The 20886-nt window shown below is 51.6% G+C and overlaps 1 protein-coding gene and 1 non-coding gene across 4 annotated transcripts in view; one reads left to right on the forward strand and one right to left on the reverse strand.

Moving 5' to 3' along the window:
* Positions 1-515: 515 nt before the first annotated feature.
* Positions 516-588, forward strand: TRNAK-CUU (transfer RNA lysine (anticodon CUU)). The gene has a single exon. It is a non-coding gene; the product is annotated as a tRNA-Lys (tRNA).
* A 4442-nt stretch (positions 589-5030) lies between these two features.
* The window catches only part of LOC144945985 (peptidyl-glycine alpha-amidating monooxygenase B-like), a 43366-nt gene continuing 27510 nt past the window's right edge, over positions 5031-20886 (reverse strand). For 2 of the 3 annotated variants that reach the window (XM_078874694.1, XM_078874695.1), the window contains exons 12-23: positions 20756-20859; positions 20456-20622; positions 18891-19023; positions 18172-18288; positions 16717-16789; positions 15156-15366; positions 14190-14420; positions 12685-12809; positions 10158-10260; positions 8957-9016; positions 8493-8696; positions 5031-8005 (exon numbers count right to left, since the gene is read on the reverse strand). In XM_078874694.1, the coding sequence (XP_078730820.1) occupies positions 7830-8005; positions 8493-8696; positions 8957-9016; positions 10158-10260; positions 12685-12809; positions 14190-14420; positions 15156-15366; positions 16717-16789; positions 18172-18288; positions 18891-19023; positions 20456-20622; positions 20756-20859 (1704 nt within the window). In that variant the 3' untranslated portion in view covers positions 5031-7829. The remainder of the gene's footprint in view (positions 8006-8492; positions 8697-8956; positions 9017-10157; positions 10261-12684; positions 12810-14189; positions 14421-15155; positions 15367-16716; positions 16790-18171; positions 18289-18890; positions 19024-20455; positions 20623-20755; positions 20860-20886) is intronic. The other variant, XM_078874696.1, reaches the window with a different exon arrangement.

The following is a 20886-nucleotide window of genomic DNA, read 5'->3' on the forward strand; positions in this document are numbered from 1 at the left end:
GTCACCGTCGTCGTTGTTGTTGGCGAGCGCCCGTCATGGACCATCGACAATTCTACAGCAACGCAAACGAGTGGACGATGAGAGCGTCCAGGTGGGGGGGGGGGGGTCTCGTGTCAAGGAGAGGGGCTCCTCATCAGTTCGCCAGCTCGAGCATGAGGCCTGAACCCTGCTGATGAGGCGCTGGATGTCAAACACCCGGGGCAAGACAGTTTTCTCTCTTGCACTAAACGCCCACGCCGCTGGAAAAGCGCACTCCTCAGAAGATCGTGTGGTTGATGGGATATGTGTAAAACATACTTTTATTTAAAGTGCTGCACAAGCACAAATAGCAAGAAATGCACGGACCTCAACACAATACCGCCGTGTGGCCCTTAAAAGGTTGAAATACAACGTCGGCAGCGTGTGGGGCAGTGGGCCCGTCTCGAGGGTGCGCGCTCTCTGTGTTGAGCTCCTCCCACGTGGAGAGAGACGGGCAGCAGCGATGCATACCCCGAATCGAGTGGCTCGTCCCAGCTGCCCGGCTAGCTCAGTCGGTAGAGCATGAGACTCTTAATCTCAGGGTCGTGGGTTCGAGCCCCACGTTGGGCGCGGTGGTATTTTTTTGTATTTATATTATTTATCTTATACTTAAAACTGTTGTTTTCTTTCTGTCCCCAATTGCATCCTTTGACGAAAAGCAAGACCCGCTTGTATGTCGCCGCATCAACTCAGCTCACATTGCGTAACGTGATATTTCAGTCGCAGTAAAGTGTTATAAAGTGTTGTGCGTAGTTCCATCAAATTGCACCAACTGAACCTAATGGCGGTACCCCGGGGTTCCACAGCACCCCCCCGGCTCTCGCACGATGTCCGTGATGCAGCCACTGTGAGTCTGTTGATGGTCGGCGATGCGGCAATCGACTCTTCTCGACGAGCTGTACACGGTGCACTCTTCAAAGTTGACATTTTCGATAGCGGATCGTTGTATGCTAATGTTTGGCGTTTCAACATCGCGGAGTGCCACTGATTTCGGATTGATTGATACCCCAGTCGTGGAGTTAAGTACACCCCTGGGTAAAATAGTGTCCCAGAAATAAAATATTACTGGTAGGAACCTCCTGGTTACACCAGCCCACAGGGGATTATTGTGTCCGTCCGTCGGACACAATAATCCCCACAGGGTGGGGAAGGGCTGGTCACCCCGTGGTGCCCTTATAAAACTCAACGTTTAACCTACTCAAGCCGGCTTGTGCCCGCCCTCACAGTCGGGCATATTTGCGGAATACACCACGCCGCCGTTGACCCTGGCCATTGACCGAGCAACCCAACGTTCCTACCAGTTCCCTCCGCAGGAATGTGTTTAATTGCCTCGCCCATTTTGTATTATTTGGTACCCCGGGGTACCGCCATAAGGATCAACTGTACGATACGATACCATAAATCAGTCCGATTCATATTATCGATTCACTAATTTATAGCGATATTTGTACATGCCAAAGTCAGGCATGCAAGAGAAGGGCCACTGACTGTGGAGATGAAGCAATGGGATATCACTATTGTGTTTCAGTCAGGGGGTTAAAATCGACGGTGGCAGCACTGGGCCACGAAGCAAGTTGATGGCCTGCAGGCACCTTCACCCAGCAGTAGACAGGCAACGGCTCGTGATGGAAGTGCACAGTGGTTCAGCCTCGTGCTGCGGCAGGTTTCTATTGCGGGTCTGCAGGGTCGACTCAACCAAACCCTCTTTTTGGGTGGCTAAAATGAGTACCAGTTGGTGGAGAGTGAGCAGTGGTCACCCTAAAGATGAGCCTTGGGAACGTGGAATTTCCACCACTTTCTCAGGGCAACACAATACTTTCCTTGCATGGAAGATACTGGAGACGTTTTGGTCTCAATGTGTGGCTCACCGAGCTACACAGGACATGCACCATTGCCCGACTTAGAACGCATTCACAGGCGGACACCTGGTGCGGCCCAGAGGTTTATGCACCGAGATGGCGCCACTGAGAACCTGGGCACGAATCCAGCCGCCCGCAATTAAACAGGGGTCTCAAGTGCAGAGAGAGTTTATGATCTTAGCCCAGCAACCGATAACCATCGCGTAAAAAAAAACACCATCACTTTAAACGTGGTTAAATTTCAACTCTGAACATGTTTCCAATCGGTTCCACTTTCATGTGATGAATGTTACGCTCATGTGGCAGAGCGGGTGGGACAATGATGCCCTCTACTTTGTGGACCAGGTCACTTGAAGATGCCTCAGAGGTAGCTCTGTTACCCCCACTTATGCGGGCAATTCTCCAACACGAAGCATTTGCCTGCTCTGCGAGAGATGCGATTGGTCACTTTGTCTGATCACGTGATGATGCCAAGATGGCACAATTGAGATATAAACAAAACGAAAATCACGAGACATCAAACGATTCCATCTTGCAAAACACTTTATTCCCGCGTGACAACTAAACAAAATGAACACGACTCACTCGACAACACCTCATGGCAACAATATTAGGGGGCAATAATCTCAATAAACACTTAAAACGACTGCGTTATACCGACACTCTTAAATAAAACGGACATGTTAAAGTCGCACAGAACTGCGTGAACCAATGGCGTGACATTTTGACACAATCGTGTTGCTCGCGTTTCTTTATTTCTCTGGTTGAATCAACACCAAAGGTGATGCAGACGCAAGCGGGAGGCAATAAAAATCACTCATTGGCCATATTCTAGCAGTGTTACGTGTTAATCTCTTTATCTTTTCGAACACACATTTCCTTTCGCTTTTACCAAAAACAATCCCTGGGAACAAGCTTGGTGGGTAGGAAATGAAATGGATGCGTTTCACCTCCAGGCGTGACACCAAATCTTTTTTTAAGAGGTGATTGAATAATTTAGGTTACAATGTTTTATATAATTTAGCTACGGATACCAATAAACATTCACCAATTTCTAACAGCAGAATACCCAGCATCCTTCGCCTTTAAACACAAAGCAGGACTCCGACTTTAGAACAGCAATGCAAGTTGTGTCCAACAGGCGACCATCACGAAACACCTTGCGCTCCCTTATCGTGGTGGGTTTCAATTGTGGAGTTTGGGGAGGAGACAGCGGCTCTTTGGGTGCTTGAATGCCTCAGTGGGCAAGACAAGAGAGCGCATGCCTGGGTGACCCACCACCTTTGGCTTGACCCCCCCCCCAAGACACGAACTGCCTCTCTGCGTGCGTTTCTGTTTGTTGTACCTGTGTGCACATTTATCATAAATCTTTACAGGACACTAAGAGCTCTGCTGGAACATGGGGGCTGTCCTATACGGCGGGAGCTCAGCTGCTAGACGAAAACGAAAGAAGGGAATAACAGTAACAGTTGCCGTGAGTGTCCAACAACATTAATGACTGCAGGAAATGTCCAGCAATAAGTGAATGACGTCTGATAATGCGAATTCGCCAGGACACCACGGCTGCTGGCTCTGGTTATTTTTCAGTTTCCTGGTTTATTTTGCTTTGTTTCAACGTCTCCCTAATCCACGGCTGACATCTACATATAAATATAACTTTAAAACACATTTTCTACAATTATATACCGTTTAACTTATGTCATTTACACGTAATGTATAGAGAAGGCAAGCGTACATTATTTCTGGCGCCTGCTGGCATCGTCAATGGGATCGAATGCGACACACGCGCACGTTTAACTATACATATGTACATCACGTCGCACGTTTGCACGCGCACGCACATAGCGTCACGTGCTGGATTTGCAAGGGGAACATTTTTTTAATCGAAAATTAAGTGACCTAGAGGACACACTCAATAAATGTTTGTGCAAATTTGACTTTCTCGTCCATGCGTGGCCTTTGCGACCATTTTTTTTATTTAACTCAAAGTCACACCACATCCTTCAGTGCTTAGCAGAGCAGCGGTATATATATATTTAGGTCGTCACAAGCTGGGCAAAAGCATTACCAGTTACACGCGGGTGGCGAAAACTGTTGGGAAAGTACCGTTTTTAACATTTTTTTAAGTGGGTCTCGGGGCACTTTCCGATTCACCGAATGTTAATCTGTATCATGGGCATCTGCAAACATGCGCAGATAAATATGGGCCAGATCCCATGAGCCGGCACGGTGCTCCTGACAACAGCGTTCCATCCTTGCGAGTAATCACGCCCGGGTGCACACACAACACAGCGATTCTCTCAAAATACAAAACGATACACGAAAACAGACAGCAGACTTTTATCACAATGAGAAAAGGGCAGCAGGGCTTCCCAGTCGTGTGGCAGTGACCCGAATTAGGGTCAGTGACCTGCTGATACAATCGCGATGCGTTCCGGGCGAGAAGGGGCCATGGCTAAACGTAAGTTAAAACCAAGAGACGCCAACGGTGTAAGTACGAGCGTGCCTGTGTACGCATGAATGCACGGTGAAACTTCTTTTGCACCATACGTAGCCAACCGCGCTAATCGTGTATGGGAGCACAGTGTTCGACAACGCACGCTTGTGGCTTATGAATGCAGGGATCCTCGGCCGCGTGCTAACCCCGCAAAGAAGCGGCGTAAACAAGCGTGAACGGGTAGCGCGCACCACGACGGACTTGACCAACTCCGCGCGCCGCGTGTGCGCGCCGCGTGTGCGCGCCGCGTGTGCGCGCCGCGTGTGCGCGCCGCGTGTGCGCGCCGCGTGTGCGCGCCGCGTGTGCGCGCCGCGTGTGCGCGCCGCGTGTGCGCGCCGCGTGTGCGCGCCGCGTGTGCGCGCCGCGTGTGCGCGCCGCGTGTGCGCGCCGCGTGTGCGCGCCGCGTGTGCGCGCCGCGTGTGCGCGCCGCGTGTGCGCGCCGCGTGTGCGCGCCGCGTGTGCGCGCCGCGTGTGCGCGCCGCGTGTGCGCGCCGCGTGTGCGCGCCGCGTGTGCGCGCCGCGTGTGCGCGCCGCGTGTGCGCGCCGCGTGTGCGCGCCGCGTGTGCGCGCCGCGTGTGCGCGCCGCGTGTGCGCGCCGCGTGTGCGCGCCGCGTGTGCGCGCCGCGTGTGCGCGCCGCGTGTGCGCGCCGCGTGTGCGCGCCGCGTGTGCGCGCCGCGTGTGCGCGCCGCGTGTGCGCGCCGCGTGTGCGCGCCGCGTGTGCGCGCCGCGTGTGTGCGCCGTCTCTGAATGGCCAAATTCCCAATTTCACCGATGGCACGTTGTAATTAGGAGTGGCCAATACAAGGAAGGTGGGTCCCGATGAGGGCAGCTGGGCCATAGAAGAAAGTGCCCCGTTTGGCATGGTTTGGAGTTGTGAAGCCACTGTGCTAACATGAGGCAGGGCTACGTTGCATGACTTGAGATTGAGGCTGGGTTTTCATTCACAAAGGAGGGCAAACTGCCTTCGTGCGCGAGTGGATAAACCGGATCGGTGTTTTTGGAGTTTGGGTCAGTCCAAACCTCATTGCGTTCTCATTTGGAATAGAACGTTTAGCCTTTTTGGTGAATAAAAATCTCGAGCGAATAACAAGGTCTCTTCAGCTTCATTATTACACAAATTTAGCAGCTTTAAGTTTAGTTCAATTATGTAAGTTACACATGCACTGTATGCTTGATGGAAACAAACACAACCTTACATAACAAGTCTGTAAAGGAATTTAAGCCATGCAGCCCTACAAAGTAAACATCTTGGTACAAATACTTGCGTTTGTACGCACACCTACAAACACAAACGTACGAATACACTAACCCGCGGAAAAAACTCTTAATTGGCCAAGCTCATTTAACTTAATTTATTTGTGGTTACAGTGCCTAGAATATGGAGTGGGTGGGAAAGCTCAGATGAGTGGAAATCTTGGCATTCTTATTGGCATAGGGCGAATATCCTGCGCACAATTAACAGCTAAGGACTAGAGGGAAAGGGTCACAGAATACCGCAGCCGCTTCACGGTTTGACCGCATTTTGGCAGCGATCCCGCGACACTGCAACGAGCGGAATAGGCATCCCCGTGCCAGGGGAGGAAATGCCAAACTATTGCAAACATGCACATGAAATTACTACGCACAAAAAGCCCAGCACACGACACACACTCCTCAAATGCGTAGGTTGCACACCCACGTCAACAGACGTACCGATACGACACGCATGCCAAGCACGCACGCTTGCAACATCGCCTTTCACAACTAGATTTTTTAATTACAAAAATAATGAAATAATATTTTTTCTTTTACCAAGGCCCCACTGAGCTATGTAGCTCTTTTTGAGAAGTGACCTGGCCACAAAGGATAGCTCAACGAAGTGGCTTGTCACATAGAAATTTACAGCAGCAAAATGCTCTCGACGCACGTTTGGAACATTTGGATGTTAACCACCTCGCCTGTATACCAGGCGAGGTGGTTAACATCTCTTCACCGTGGCGCCCCTCGTAAATGAGCTCAGTAAAAAAACCGGCAAGAAAATAATTGTGAATCCTCCTAGACATCCCGATACGCTTCCATGGCACTCGGTAAGGGGGCATAACTGAGCACACGTGAGCCAGAGTGAGGGGTATATTTATCACACAAAGAGGAAAGGGGGGAAAACTAGAGCAGTACCTTAGTTGACAGCGAAGGTTGGCTTCGCCAAAGGAAAACCTCAGGGTACGAGGACAGCACCCGGGAGGAAGGGATCATTACTCTTTGCTAACGTGGAGCCAAATGTGACGAAACGCACACCGAGAAGCTCTGCGCCATGTATGATCGGCACCATCACACCCAAAGACAAAGATGCCCCGTATAGCCTTACCAGACTGTTGGGGCAAGTGCCGTTAGCGAGCACCTACGAAGGCTGGGATGGCACACTAGGGGGTGGGTGGCCAGCACCACGCCCGGCCGCCTTTGTCTTCCCAGTGGCGATGTTTACACACTGAACCAGGTACCTATTTGAGGCTGAGTCGACCTAGGGGAGGCCCATGACCGGTTCAAATAATCGTCACTGATGTTGGCCGTGAGCGGGAATCAAACGCGGGTCACCGGGTACGTAGCGCAGCGCGCTAACTGCTGCGCCACCGCCCCCCACACACCCGAGTACACACGAACACACGAACACACGAACACAGCAGCCTGCCACCGGTGCCTCGCAGCATACCGTCACACCACGTAACCGAAACTCGCTCACACCAACTTGCATTCACGAGCGACTGTCGACGCTCGCTCACCGTGCTAGTTTGATTTGTAGCTTACACTGTGACCACCTGGCCCATTTGACTCAACGCAGCAGCAGCAGCTTTTAAGTACTTAAAATTGATGAGCGATAAGCAAATTAGGCAATGTGATTAAAATATACAAAACACGTTGTGTGCGTCCTACTTTTTGCTGTGGGGCAACGTACGACTTTCGCACGATGGACTTCAATCTTTGCATGCCTTTGTCCAAAGCACGGAACAGAACTTGACAGAGCGTTTTTTACGAGCGTTCGATACCCACAATGGCCTCCACCGTAGCTTTGGTGTTGGATATTTACACAGACATCCTTCCTCCTACCTGTAAAGGCCACCCACTCTACCCTCTAAAGCCACGTGCACCAACACCACAACAGATTCACTCGACAGCCAGCCTTTGCTTCCAATGTGACCAAAGCAGCGAGCTCAATGCGTGAAACAAACACGGGCGCGCACATGTACATACTGATGAGCGACGAGCTACGATTTGGGAATTCGTACCCCTGCACGGTCGCGGGCTTCTGATTTGTTATAGATTTTTTTCCCGAAAATACACCTCTGTGGGGCAAACACGGTGCACAACATGCTTGGCCTCCACAAAGAACCGAGAAGTGAGACGACGTCACGACCGGTTAGGGGCCCCCCCGACGTGAACAATCTCGGAACGGGCGGCGGCGGTGGCGGCGGCCGGGCACTCACGGCACGGCGGAGTGCCGCGGCTTGGCGTTGAACTCCTCGACTTCGGAGTCGGAGGTGTTGGCGTGCTCGTGGTCGCTGCCCTCCGTGCTCAGGATGTCGAAGCCCGTGCGCGAGTAGGAGCCGTGCGAAGCCAGGAACGTGCCCAGGTTCAGGCCCTTGTTTCGCTGCCGGGCTGCGGTGGGGTTCAAGAGCGGACGGACGAGAGGAAAGGACGAAGAGGAAGTGGAGTCAGAGAGCGGGGGGGGGTACAGTGAGAAGTGTAATTACAAACGCAGCCTTCTCGGCAGCGCGAGTTAATAAAAACACGAATATGCAGGGCGAGCGTATTTGTGTACTTATTACGTGTTGCAGGTACTTTATGACATGAAGTTCGGTCTTATGATGTGGAGTATTGCTTTGTTGGGACACGTTATTTGCAGAGATTGCAATCTATTTTAGTACATAATCTTTATTTTGAAGTGGAAGATCCTAAGAGAGATGGCGGTGATTTAAGCGGTGCTGCTAGTGAAGTCGTCGCTGGGCGGTGGCGCTGATGGCGATGTTTCAGCCGGTTCTTGGTGGTGGTGGTGGTCCTGCTGCCATCACCAGAGCTGTCCGCTTTCTGAGTGCCAAGACGGTTAAACACACCACAGAGGCAGCGGGAAGTGGACGTCACTCACCCCCAAACTCGCTGTAGGCCCGGTGCCGCCACGCCATGTAGCCCCCGACCGCTGCCACGAGTATGGCTGGGAGCGCCAGCAGCGCGGCGAAGAATGTGGGCGACAGGGTGGCACGCCCGCTCGCCACCCCAGGGGCAGCGGGCGCCACCACCGCATCCCCTGGGCCGTGCAGCGACCCCGACAGCAGCCGCGGGTCTCCCGACTCTGCGTGGACGGTTGCAGCGCGCGTGCACATTTTCACACGGGGAGGCGCGCACATCATTACCGATTAAAGCATCCCATCCTCCAATTATAAATCCACTGCTTGGGGATGAATTGCCGGCAACGAGATGAGCAGCACTTGCCATTCTCGGCATGAATTTACTGCGAAAAAAAACTAAGAGGCAGACGATAACCAAACAAATACAACTCTGAGAGCGATGAGGTAAAAAAGCAAATCTCTTGTTGGAGGTGTGGCTGCTTACCGCTAGCCCCTACATGCACATTAGATGGTCCAGCTTTCTTGACTGAGCGGTGGATGGCCTCTAGCGAGCAGAAGGAGACACAGAGGGAGGCAGGAGGAGACACCGAGGTTAAAGACCGAAGCAGAAACTACGGGGAGGGCTAAACGCAAAGCGCGTGACAGACACCAGCGTGGGAGACACCAGCGTGGCAGACACCAGCAAGAGGACGCAGATGCCGCGAAAGAGACAGGGGAAGGTGGATGGCCAAACGGGGCGGGGGGGGCGGGGGATAAACGGTGACCAAGAGATCATAAGACGGGGTGAGAGGGAGGGGCTGCGAGGTTATTTACTAATAAAGAAAACGTTGTTTATTCACTCCCTCAACACAGAGGCGCGGTTTCTCTGTGTGCCTATGTTTGTCTCTCTCTATGTATCTCTGTGATATCTGTCTGCTTATATGTCTGTCTATATGTCTCTGGTTTTGTGTTTTATCTCTCTCTCAAATTTAGCATTCTCAGGAAGAACGTAATCAACCAGGTAGGGTGTTGACTGTTATGTTATCCGACTCTGTTGTATTAGATTACATTTCTAAGTATACTAGATTTGTGCTTCTTTCATTTATACCTGATGATGATTGCTTGTGTTGCAATTGAAACGTCGTATATGCTAGTATTTAATTTATTATTTTCTCTTTATACGTGACTTTACCGAAAGAACCAAAGAGTAATTCCTGCAGTCACGAAAGCTCCAAATTAAGTTTAAAACCCATGTACACACACGCAAAAAGATGGATTCAAAAACTCTATTCTTGTCGCCACTATTATCTCAGCAACTCACAGCTCTGCAGGTCTGGCAGTTTCTTAAACATAAGTGATTCACTGCAGATTTGTTAAGCACAGGATTATGGGCGTTGCACCACCAGACGCAAGCATCACGGAGGTTTAGTGGAGGGAAAAGTCGAACCACCGAATAACTCTTTCTCACGTGAAAAAAATAAACCCAGAGGCCATGCAAAGGGTGCAAAATGCAAGCAGCGCACTGAAATACTGCCTGAGAGGGCATCCACAGCCACAAGGGATCACGGTGAGGCTAGAGTTCCAGACAAAACTGCGACGGCACCGACGCCCATTGCACAGCGGCTTATCGAAACAACGCTGCGAGAATGCGAGAGATAGCGGGGGGGGGGGGTGGGAAGGGAGGCGAGGCGTGATGTGCGGCTCACTCTCGACGGGCGTGAACTTCCACACGCGCCCTGAGATGGTGTCGCCCACGAACACAGCGCTGCCGTTGCCCAGGACCGCCACATCGTGAGGCATGTGCATCCTCTGCAGGGTCGGGACGCAGCAGCAGCAGCAAGGTGCAGCACAAGCGTTACCGGTCATTCGCCAATGGTGGACTCGATCTAAATTACATTTTAATTAAAGGTAACTTTAATTAGATTTGTAGCTTGTAATTGGTATCGAAATTACCCGCCTGAAAGTAATCGATTATTTGATCCTCATGGCGGTTCCCCGGGGTACCAAACAATACAAAATGGCCGAGGCAATTAAATATTTTATTTCTGGGACAATATTTTTTCCAGGGGTGTACTTCAACTCCACCACTGGGGTACCAATCAATCCGAAATCAGTCCTACTCTGGGATGTCGAAACGCGAGGACGATTGCGCCGAAACCCCGAACGCTCGCGGTACGCACCGTAGTGGTGCATCATCGTGTACAGCTCGTCGAGACGAGTCGATTGCCGTATCGCCGACCATCAACAGACTAAAAGTGACTGCGTCACGGACATAGTGCGAGAGCCGGGGTGCTATGGTACTCTGGGTACCGCCATAAAGTGTATTTGTTATCTATACATAAAATGGTTAATTGGCAAACTTGAATCCAATTACCTCTCCTCCAGTAATTTAAGTGCAATGAGAATAGTCTCTTACAGAGTGAATCCGTCCGCCGAGTTCGATTTCTGGCCACGGAGGAAACCGGTGGCGAGTGGCATCCGAATCAGTCCTGGTGCTTCCCCGCCCCGTGACCAACCCCCGCACTCACCAGCGTGGTGAGGTATGGTCAAAGAACCACCATGACCGTTCTGGTACAAGAAGGCCTTCTTGCTACTAGAGGAATGTGGAAGTTCTAAGGGTCACAAGGAAGAAGAGCACTCTTCCCACACTCGTCGAGTGGGAACCACTCCTTCAAGATGTAAAAGTTGAAGGTTGATTAATGACAAAACGGGTATCCCTCGAATTACGAGCGTTCGGTTGACGAAATCTCCCGTTGACGCAATTGACAAATTATGAACACTCTTTGATGAACGAAATCGAATTTACGCGTTCACGAAATTTTACTACGGCACTCGCCGTGAGGTCATCAAACAAGAAGCAGCCGGGAGGCTGCGTCATCCATCAACGAGAGCGTCACAATGCAACAGCAGTAACGCCTTGCCAGTCGTTCCAACATGCAGCACATCTTTTGGCGAGTTCCCCAAAAAGGTTAAATATTTTAGTTTTCAATTATCATTCAATCGATTTCACATTTATCTTCTTTATTATTATTTTGTATTGTCAAAAGTGACTTGGATGTAAAATTTTAGATTAGGATAAGAGTTGGAATTGACTGTCTGAAACACATCCCTCAATGAAAAAAATTAATGGGAAAAGCCATTCTCGATTTACGAAATTACGTTTTACAGCGTGTTTAATGAAGAACGCATCCCTTTCGTAAACCGAGGGAAACCTGTCGTTGTTAATTTAAAGATCCTCATGGATTTCAAGGCTTTTTTTTTTAAGTCCACCGCTCGGGGGATTGTTTGCAATTTGAGCACAATGCACGGACAGAAAAGAGTCGAGTCCAGTGAACGTCACTTCCTGCTTAAATGAGCACTCAGCCATTGGTGCTCATCTCCGTCGTACAGCCCTGATCCAGTGGTGGAAATTACACGTATCTATGGTGGGAGCGAGTATATCCATAGAAGAAAAAAAACACTTGAATTCCACGTAAAGTGAGACTCATTTTATATGCCCCCTGCAGGGATGATGAGCTGAGTCAACCCCCAACTGAGTCTTGAAATCGCAATCTACTCGTTGCAAGCCGCTCGCTTTTCCGCTGAGCCACCTGAAAAGGTAACATTTTTCTTCTTTCATTTGGATTAATAGCAGCAGATAACATTTTACATCTGTTATCCACTCAATTGTCTGTTCAGAAGCAAGTGGATCTCATCCATTCCTCCTTAAAATGCGTGAAGACAGCAGCGGCGGAGTGTTCACGATGTGGGTCGATGGTTTGGCATTCGTAGCCGCACTCGCAGGCCGCCGAATCTTTGACGCGCCATTTGTGCATCAGGCGGCCAGGAGTACCACAAACCCACCCATATAAAAGGGGAACATTCAAAAGTCCAAATGGATGCTGCCAACTCGTGACCACCGCACAGCCCAGCTTGTTGGCAGTCATTTGCATGCAGAGTTACCAGTCACAATCCACCTAAGCCACTTCCAAGTGCTGGATTAAAGGTATTCAACAACGAAAAGTTATTTGGCAACAACTGCAAGAAGAAGAATCAAAAGAATCGCAGGCGAAAAATCCGCTCATCCAAACCTCGCATTACAAATCGGCAATATTTGGGAACATCGCCTCTCTCTCGGCTAACGCAGCCACCATGACACGAAGATGAACGTACAGACAGATGGACGGATAATCATACAGATGAAGGGATGGACGTTCAGACAGACGGGCAGAGTGATGGCAAGAGAGTCCACACCTCGTCCTTGGGCACAAAGGTGCTGAGGATGTCGCCGGTGTCATAGCGCAGCACGAAGCCCTTGGGCATCTCTCCGCCCTCCTCTCCTGTCAGAGGAGCCCCGTTGAGCACGTAGAGCAGCCCACCTGAGCACAGCACAACCCATCACAAAGACAAAGATCCCCCGCATAGCCTTAACAGACTGTTGGGGTAAGTGGTGTTAGCAAGTACCTATGAAGGCCGGCATGAAGCATGAGGTGGGTATCCAGAACCACGCCCGGACGCCTTTATCTCCCTCGTGGTGATGTTTACACATTGCACCAGCTACTCATTGGAGGCTGGGTCGACCTCGGGTAGGTCCAGGACTTGGTCAGACAATCGTCAACTCGTGTTGGCCATGAGCAGGAATCGAGCTCGGGTTGCCGAGTGTGTAGCGCGACACGTTATCCGCTACACGACCACTCCCCACACCCAGCACACACACACTTTTGCACCTCCGATTAGCATGGTTGGCTATGGTACGGTGCGAAAGAAGTTCTACATACAACACTGTCCAAAAGGTGCCTGTAGCGAGTGGTTCAGCACGGTTGGTGTGGGCCCTGCTGCAAGTAATGAAATGGGGCCCACCCTCCTCCTGTCCAATATCCCCACCCTCCTCCTGTCCAATATCCCCCCCCCCCTCCTCCTTTTTGGAGTGTGACACCCGGCTCTCTCCGGAGCAGTTGTGCCACCTGCACACTCGGCAGCTACGCCGCGGCCTGTTGTCACAAACCTGGCAGCGATGTGTCAATACCTGCCCTGCTGGCGGGTTACGTTACCAGCCTTGCTTAATGCTCTACGACATGCTTCCCGTATTTCTGCGCTGTGTAAACACGCAAGCTCTAAAAGCAATAAAAAATGATAACAGAATGCGGTTTTTGTTTGATCACCGACAGACCACAACATTGGGTGGTTCAGGCGCAACTGAACCACCTTTGGAAAGCAGCTTTGGCTTCCACGGCATCGTTATAACTCGTTGGCGCGGGTCTAAACGGGCCACGCTGTGCCGAAACACGTGCTGACTTTCATGGCCCAACTTGTTCCGACCGTGCTGCCGGCAATGCGATGATGAGATGAAGAAAACATTCGGAAATTTTGCATAGCAGCACACAGCAGTGTAATAGAGTTCTTTCTCTATAAAATAAGTGGCTTCTTTATCTTTTACACAGTACAGGTAAACCTTTCCCGCTTCAAGTGATTCAGCAAGACAGTCAAACTGAGTCTTAATTCTCAAGAGCTGGAGTTTCTCCAAGTCAAGTCCAAAACCAAACGTAACACATCGTGTTGTTTTGTTAATTCATTTGTGACTGGGCTGAGACGGCCATCAACTCGCCAAACGTGGCCGTCCCGATGCGAACCCAGGAGCTCGGTGCTCCGAACTCCGGCCTGCCCCGACACCTCCGTTAGCAGCAACTCTTTCAAGCGCCATCTCAGCCGGCCGGTGTGACGTTAGCGGCCGGCCAGTGTCCAAGCGGAGCGAGCCGTACCGCTAGCCGGCGTGTAGGCGAGCGAGAAGACACGGCCGCCGAACGCCGCGTGGTCGATGGTGCGCGTCCGCGTGCCGTCGTCGGCGCGGAAGCACTGCACGCGTCCGTTCTCGCGGTCCGCCACGCACAGCGTGCTGCCGTCACCGCCGCCGTCGCCAGCGTCGTCGTCCGACACGCGGCTCACCAGCGTGAGGGCGTGGGGGATGCGGAACTCGCCCGGCTGGGAGCCCTCTGGTGGCAGGAGACGTGCGCACGAGGTCACAACCGTGCGAGCGAGCGAACAAGATACAGCTGCCACACAATGAACGCTCACAGAACACTTCATGCAAACTGATTAATTAAAATACAGCCCGCACCTCCGATTACCACGGTTGGCTACGTACGGTGCGAAAAAAGTTCAACGTACATATGTACATATGCCGATGGCTAACTCACCGACCATTACATGCTTTATAAGCACCCTTTACTAAGTCACAGCGGCCTTGCCAACTACCACAAATAAAAAACTCAGACCCTTACAAATTACTCAGCAGTAGCCGACCATTCGCCAATAAGTGTTGGTGAACCCATCATAGTTCTTGCGCCAGGCTAGGTGCACTTTGATGCCGAATTAAATGTTGAAGGCTCGTTGCACAAGCCTAGTCTAAGGCATTATGGTTTAAACGAGTGAGTTGACTGGCAGATGCACCAACCTGCGCTCGCCTGCTGTGCCACCCCCTTCAGTGTTTTAGCCGCCACATACAAATGCACACCACTCAAGTACGCACATCACTCGCCACAAAACAAAAAACAGAGACTCGCGCACACACCCACACAATCCACACCGGCACGCACACACAAACAAAATCGCACACTGGCACGCACAGACACACACACACACAAACAAAATCGCACACTGGCACGCACAGACACACACACACACAATTGCACACTGGCGCTAGACCGGAGGCGGCTGGCTGCACGCACCGGTGCCCCACTCCCTGACAAAGGTGCCGTCGAGGGAGAACACCGCGATGCGACCATTGCAGTATCCGTCGGAGATGAAGGCGAGGCGCAAGCGTGGATCCACCGCCACGTCCGTGGGCTTGCAGAAGTGCGAGGCGCCATCGCCAGGGCGCATGCGCTGGCCCAGCGTCAGCAGTGGCTCTTTCCCACCCCCGGTGGCCAAGCGGAACACCTGGGGCGGAAGACGGACTGGTCAACCTGTGTCTCTTCTTTGTTAATAGGCCCCAGTGGTTAGCTTCTCCAAAGTAAAGGGCATCTCCGCTGACGAGCAATGACACGGGGCGCTTAACGGTCATTTTGCGGGCCGTGCGTGGTGAGAAAGCCCTTTAAGGTGTTCAATTAAACACTATATTTTTTTAGTCCGATTGCTTTATCGATGCCATAGAATAAGACACAGCGTCCATTCGGATCTCTCTCAACACAGCAGTGTGGCCGTTTGCGTGAGAGAATGAACCACGGAAGCGGATATCAAAGAGCTACCTCCGACATCCCTCAAAGTGATCTCTGGTCCACAAAGTGGGAGGGGGGGGGGCTAGAAATTTCCCACTCGCCCTGCCACAGAAAAGGGTGAGTTACATGACAGACCATATATTTTAATTCCGAAATGTATCTAAATTAAGTGAATGCGATGGTCATCATTGTGCCAGAAAGCCCTTAACGTTTGCTAGTTAAGAGTGGAATCAACTCATGGAATCGAAGCAAAGTGCTGCCTTTGTGCCAAGTGCATTCACCATTGGGACATCCACACATCTGCGACCCAGCGATTTGGAAGTGCAAAATGCGGTGGGTCACCAATTTTGTGAGCTCACAAAACCAGTTGCACTGAGAGGTAGCCACGATGAAGCAGAACAGCAGTTTACTTGTAAAATATATCTGTATGGACCTTGCAATATTTCCCCTGAGTTTGCATTTCTTCTCTTCAGGCACTCGGGTTTCCTTCCACATGAAGCAAAACACTCGTCAAAAAAAATTGGCCAAACTTCCCAATACAGGCATCTCTTGAGACCCAGTGGGACTCTCCTGCATAAATATTAAAATCACGTTTTATTTCTAGAAACCTGCATCGTTTATCCAAAATTGCATCTGAAAATGCTGTAGAATGTGTAGCGTGCACAGACAAGCGAGAAGGCGGATAGAAGTGCTTGGGCTATTGTTGGCAATCGTTTGGAATTGCCTAAGCTCTGCCGTCCTATATTGGAGGTTTTGGCCAGCTGCATTCATCAACAAACATCGGGTCAAATCTTGACTTAAAGCTTTCGTGACTGCAGGAATTCATATTCTCTGGGTCTTTCGGTAAAGTCACGTAGATAGGTTCAAAGAAAATAACAAAAAATAAAACAAAAACTACGACGTTTCGATCGCAACACAAGCGTTCGTCATCAGGAAGGACGAACGCTTGTGTTGCGATCGAAATGTCGTAGATTGTCATTTATTTTTTTATTTTCTTTGAACCTATCTACGTGACTTTACCGAAAGACCCAAAGAATATAAACATCGGGTGAGTGTTACAATTAGCACCCACCTGATGCAGAGCCACGTCCGTCACCCACAGTTTGCCCTCAAAGTCAATGCTGAGTCCATGTGGTAGATAAAACCTGAACACAGGAACACACCAGTGATCACACAGGTACACCCAGACAGAGGCACATACAGACACAGGCACATACACACAAGACGAAGATCCCCCGTGTCACCTTGAACACACTGTTGGGACAAGTGCTGTTAGTGAGCACCTATGAAGGCCGGCACGGCACACAAAGGGGGTGGGTGGCCAGCACCACGCCCGACCGCCTTTGTCTCTCCAGTGGCGATGTTTACACACCGCGCCAGGTACTGACTTTAGGCTGAGTCAACCTAGGACAGACCCAAGACCAGGTCCCTGGTGTTGGCTGTAAGCAGGAATAAAACTCGGGACGCCGTAGCGCAGCGCGCTAACCGCTACACTCCCGTTCCCCACTCTACAACACTGCAATACACATGCACACACCTACATACACGTGCATGTACAACATTCCTATCGGGAAGCTATGATAAATTATTCACGTGGGTCCACACAGGAAAGCATCCATCACGACTGACAGGGAGGAAAAAATTAAAGCTGTTAGCACTGAATTGTATCTCGCATGCAGAACATCATCATTATCACTCTCATCCTTGGCCATTGTCTATTTAAAGGCATGCAATTTATTTTGTCTCTAGAGCAATGTGTCTATTAAAACGTTTACATTTGGGAAACATAATTATAGGGAGACATGCCACTGAAATACAAAAAAAACTTTTGAGAAATGTTTAGGCGTCGAGTCCGATCAAACTGAGCAACTCGCCTTCATCAGTCTCCCACGCTCAGTCAAATACATTTAATAATTTCTACTTGCTACGCACCGCACAGTATTTGTTCACTCTCACAGACAGAGTGAGCTTCCCAGAGACGAGAGGAACCACAAACAAGTGGGAAGGCAGCCAGGCGTTGAGCGAGAGCAAAGTTCCCCACCCGAGCTCTGCAGTCCTCTATATATTAAGGTTGTTATCGGCCAATTACTGAGTGTTTAAATGTGGGAGAAATCCTGAGCACCCAGAGAAACACCACAGGCAGCGAGGGGGTAACACTTTAGTTTGTTGTCCTTCCCCTGCACCTCCGATTAGCACGGTTGGCTACGTACGGTGCAAAAGAAGTTCAACATACGTATGTACATACAGATGCAACAGAGGTAGTCCCCACACTTTGCTGTGCCGCCCTCTCATGGCAAGCCGTGGTGCAGGCGCCACGGGAGGGGAGTTGCACAGCATTCATGCAACAATTCACCAACCTTCGCCTCCACGGTGCAGGGTTACAGGCCACGTGCACAGCCAGCAGCGCCCAGCGAGTCTGGCCAAACCATCCTCTGGGGCCGCAAGCCGGGGGGAGAGCCTCATCCAGCAGTGGATTGACAACAAGGGCCCGACATGTATGTATGCATGTACGAGTGCTGTGTCTCACATGTCCTTGCCAAACGAATGCACGAGGTGCCCAGACACTGGGTCAAAAGCCAGGATGGTGTCCTCAGCGATGGGGCCCAGGTGATCCTCCAGGAACTCATCGCGGTTGTTGAAGGAGCTGAGGACCAACACACACAGACACCACCAAGTCACCACAGTGCTTGTACCAGGCTAGGTACACCGAGTACACGTCAAGTGTCCGAGGCTCATACATGCATGCATGTATGTGCTCTATCTGCGCATGTGTTGGGGAGTGGTGGCGCAGTGGTTAGCGCATTGCGCGATGAAACCGCGACCCAAGTTCAATTCCCGGTCACAGCCAACACCAGTGACGATTATCTGAACCGGTCCTGGGCCTCTCCCAGCTCGACTCGGCTTCAAATGAGTACCTGGTGCGGTGTGTAAACATTGCCACGGGGGGGACAAAGGCAATCAGGTGTGGTGCTGGCCACCCACCCGCTCAAGTACAATGCCAGATTTCATAGGTGCTCGCTAACAGCACTTGCCCCAACTGCCTGTTAAGGCCATAAGGGGGATCTTTGTCTTAGTTTATGGTTTATATATGAACGATAGTGCTTATGCGTATGCTGTGAGTGTAGTTGTGTGTGGCTGCTTATGCTTGTGTGTGCGCGAGTGTGTGCGCGTGTGTGCGTGTGTGTGCGTGTGTGCGCTAGTGTGTGCGCTAGTGTGTGCGCGTGTGTGTTTGCGTCAGCTTCTGACCGACGGGGGTCCCAAATGCGGTCGCCACGGTGAAACGCGTAGATCAGGTCCTCCGTGTCGACGGCCAGCCCCGTCACCTGCCCGAGGGTGACCCCCTCTGGGTGCCACTGCGTGTCCTGCTCCAGCTTCAGGTCTGCGGCGGGAGGATGGGGAGGACATCCAGAGAGTGACGGCCGAGCGGTGGAGTCCTCGTTTTCAGCGCAGACCAAGCGACCGATCAGCGGACGGTCAGATGTCACCCGCGCTGAGGAAATTAGGCGCCAGTGCAGCCCTTCGTCCATCCACTGCTGGATGAGGGCCTAACCACACCGTGCGGGTCGTGGACTTGTTTGTCCACACTTCACTGTGCGGGTCGGTGAAGGCACGGAGCGTAGATGTGGGGGCACAAGAGTAAAGTACAACAATGGATGTTGTTGGACTGCCTTTATGTTGGCCACAACATAGCCACATGGAAATTTAGACATTTGTAGTGGGTTCAATTGAGGCGCACACTTGAACTTGGAGGCAACACTTTTATTAACGAACACAGCAGGTAACTCTTCACGTTAACAGGATAACTACATAGGATGGTGACCACCGCTCCTAACTAACTAACACTCGAGGGGATAGCTATATAGTCAGACCAGAACAGCTAACAGGCTGCCTGGTCCACGAGCGAAGAACGGAGAGCGAGGATCGTAGATGGCGGCTTCATTCCCAGAGATGGACAGTCGAGATCCCTCTCGGGACTTGGCCTATAACCGCTCCGGGGTAGCCGGCTCCGCCCTTGGCCACGCCCCCTTCCAGATCCTTCGGGGGAGCCCTGGCTCCACATCACGTGACCCTCACGCCCCCTTCTGGGGGTCCCCTTGCCCCCTCGTCCGGTCACGTGCCCTCTCGGGTTCACCCAGGACATCGTGTCCTGACCCGACCTCAGTGACACCCGGACCCTGCCATGCTCACACTGGTGCCATAGAGAGGCACCACGCATAGAGTGCCATTCATCACTCGGTACTGTCGCTACACAGTAGTAACACCATGTATGTCACTACACATTCATTGAGGAATTGAAACGATGCGAAATACATGCTAAAGAGGCCGCAACGATAAGGAGACGGCACAAGGTGTGTGACGTGGGGAGATGACATCGCGCTTGATTACATCATCGGCAAGGGATGCGTGCGCGCGACTTGCGACGTTATCGCCCTTGGAAATAAAGGCTGATCGATTGAGCGCTGAGTTTTTATCGTTCTAGTTTTGGAAATCCCTTTGGTCAAATAAGCCAATTTTCTAGAGGGCAAGTCAAATTTTACACACAAACTTAATTTAACATACAAGTCATTATGACCACATGTTATAGACATAATAAGTATGCAATCACACTTTCAACCTTGGTGTTAAAATAAGTCTCGAGACCCAGTGAGGCTTGTGTGGATAAACAACATCGCTATTATTTTTCTGAGCGGCGGCGGAATCTGCTGCTACAGCGAACGCAGGCTGAGCAGGGCAAGGCAGGGCCTCACCGTCCGCACCTCCGATTAGCACGATTGGCTATGTTCGGTGCAAAATAAGTTCAAGATACGTACCATTGGGCGAGCGATTGGGCAGCAGCACGGGAACGTTGGCGATCGCCGGAATCCCTCGGAAGAGCCGCGCCTCTCCACACTTCATGCACCGAATGCTGGGATCGCCCTGGGAGGCGTCCGTCGAGTACATGATGTACAAGTTGCACATCTCGTCGTCCGAGTTCATGCTGGCGACACGGGGATGGTGGGTGCACAAACGGGAGGGGGAAGGGGAGACGCGCACGACAGCGGCGCGGGTGAGATGGCGCAACGGGAAGGGGGCGGCCGTGCGACGCGGCGCCAGCGCGGCGAGTCACCCACCCGACGTAGGTGGTCTCGGACATCCCGAGCCCCGAGAAGACGCAGCGAGCCGCCACGATGTCTCCCAGCCTGACCTCCATGGGCTCCGCGCGCGGGTAGAACGCCTGCAGGGGCGACATTGCGACAGCGCA

This window comes from Lampetra fluviatilis, chromosome 39 (assembly GCF_964198595.1).
Source record: "Lampetra fluviatilis chromosome 39, kcLamFluv1.1, whole genome shotgun sequence".
In the NCBI taxonomy this organism is placed as follows: Eukaryota; Metazoa; Chordata; class Hyperoartia; order Petromyzontiformes; family Petromyzontidae; genus Lampetra; species Lampetra fluviatilis.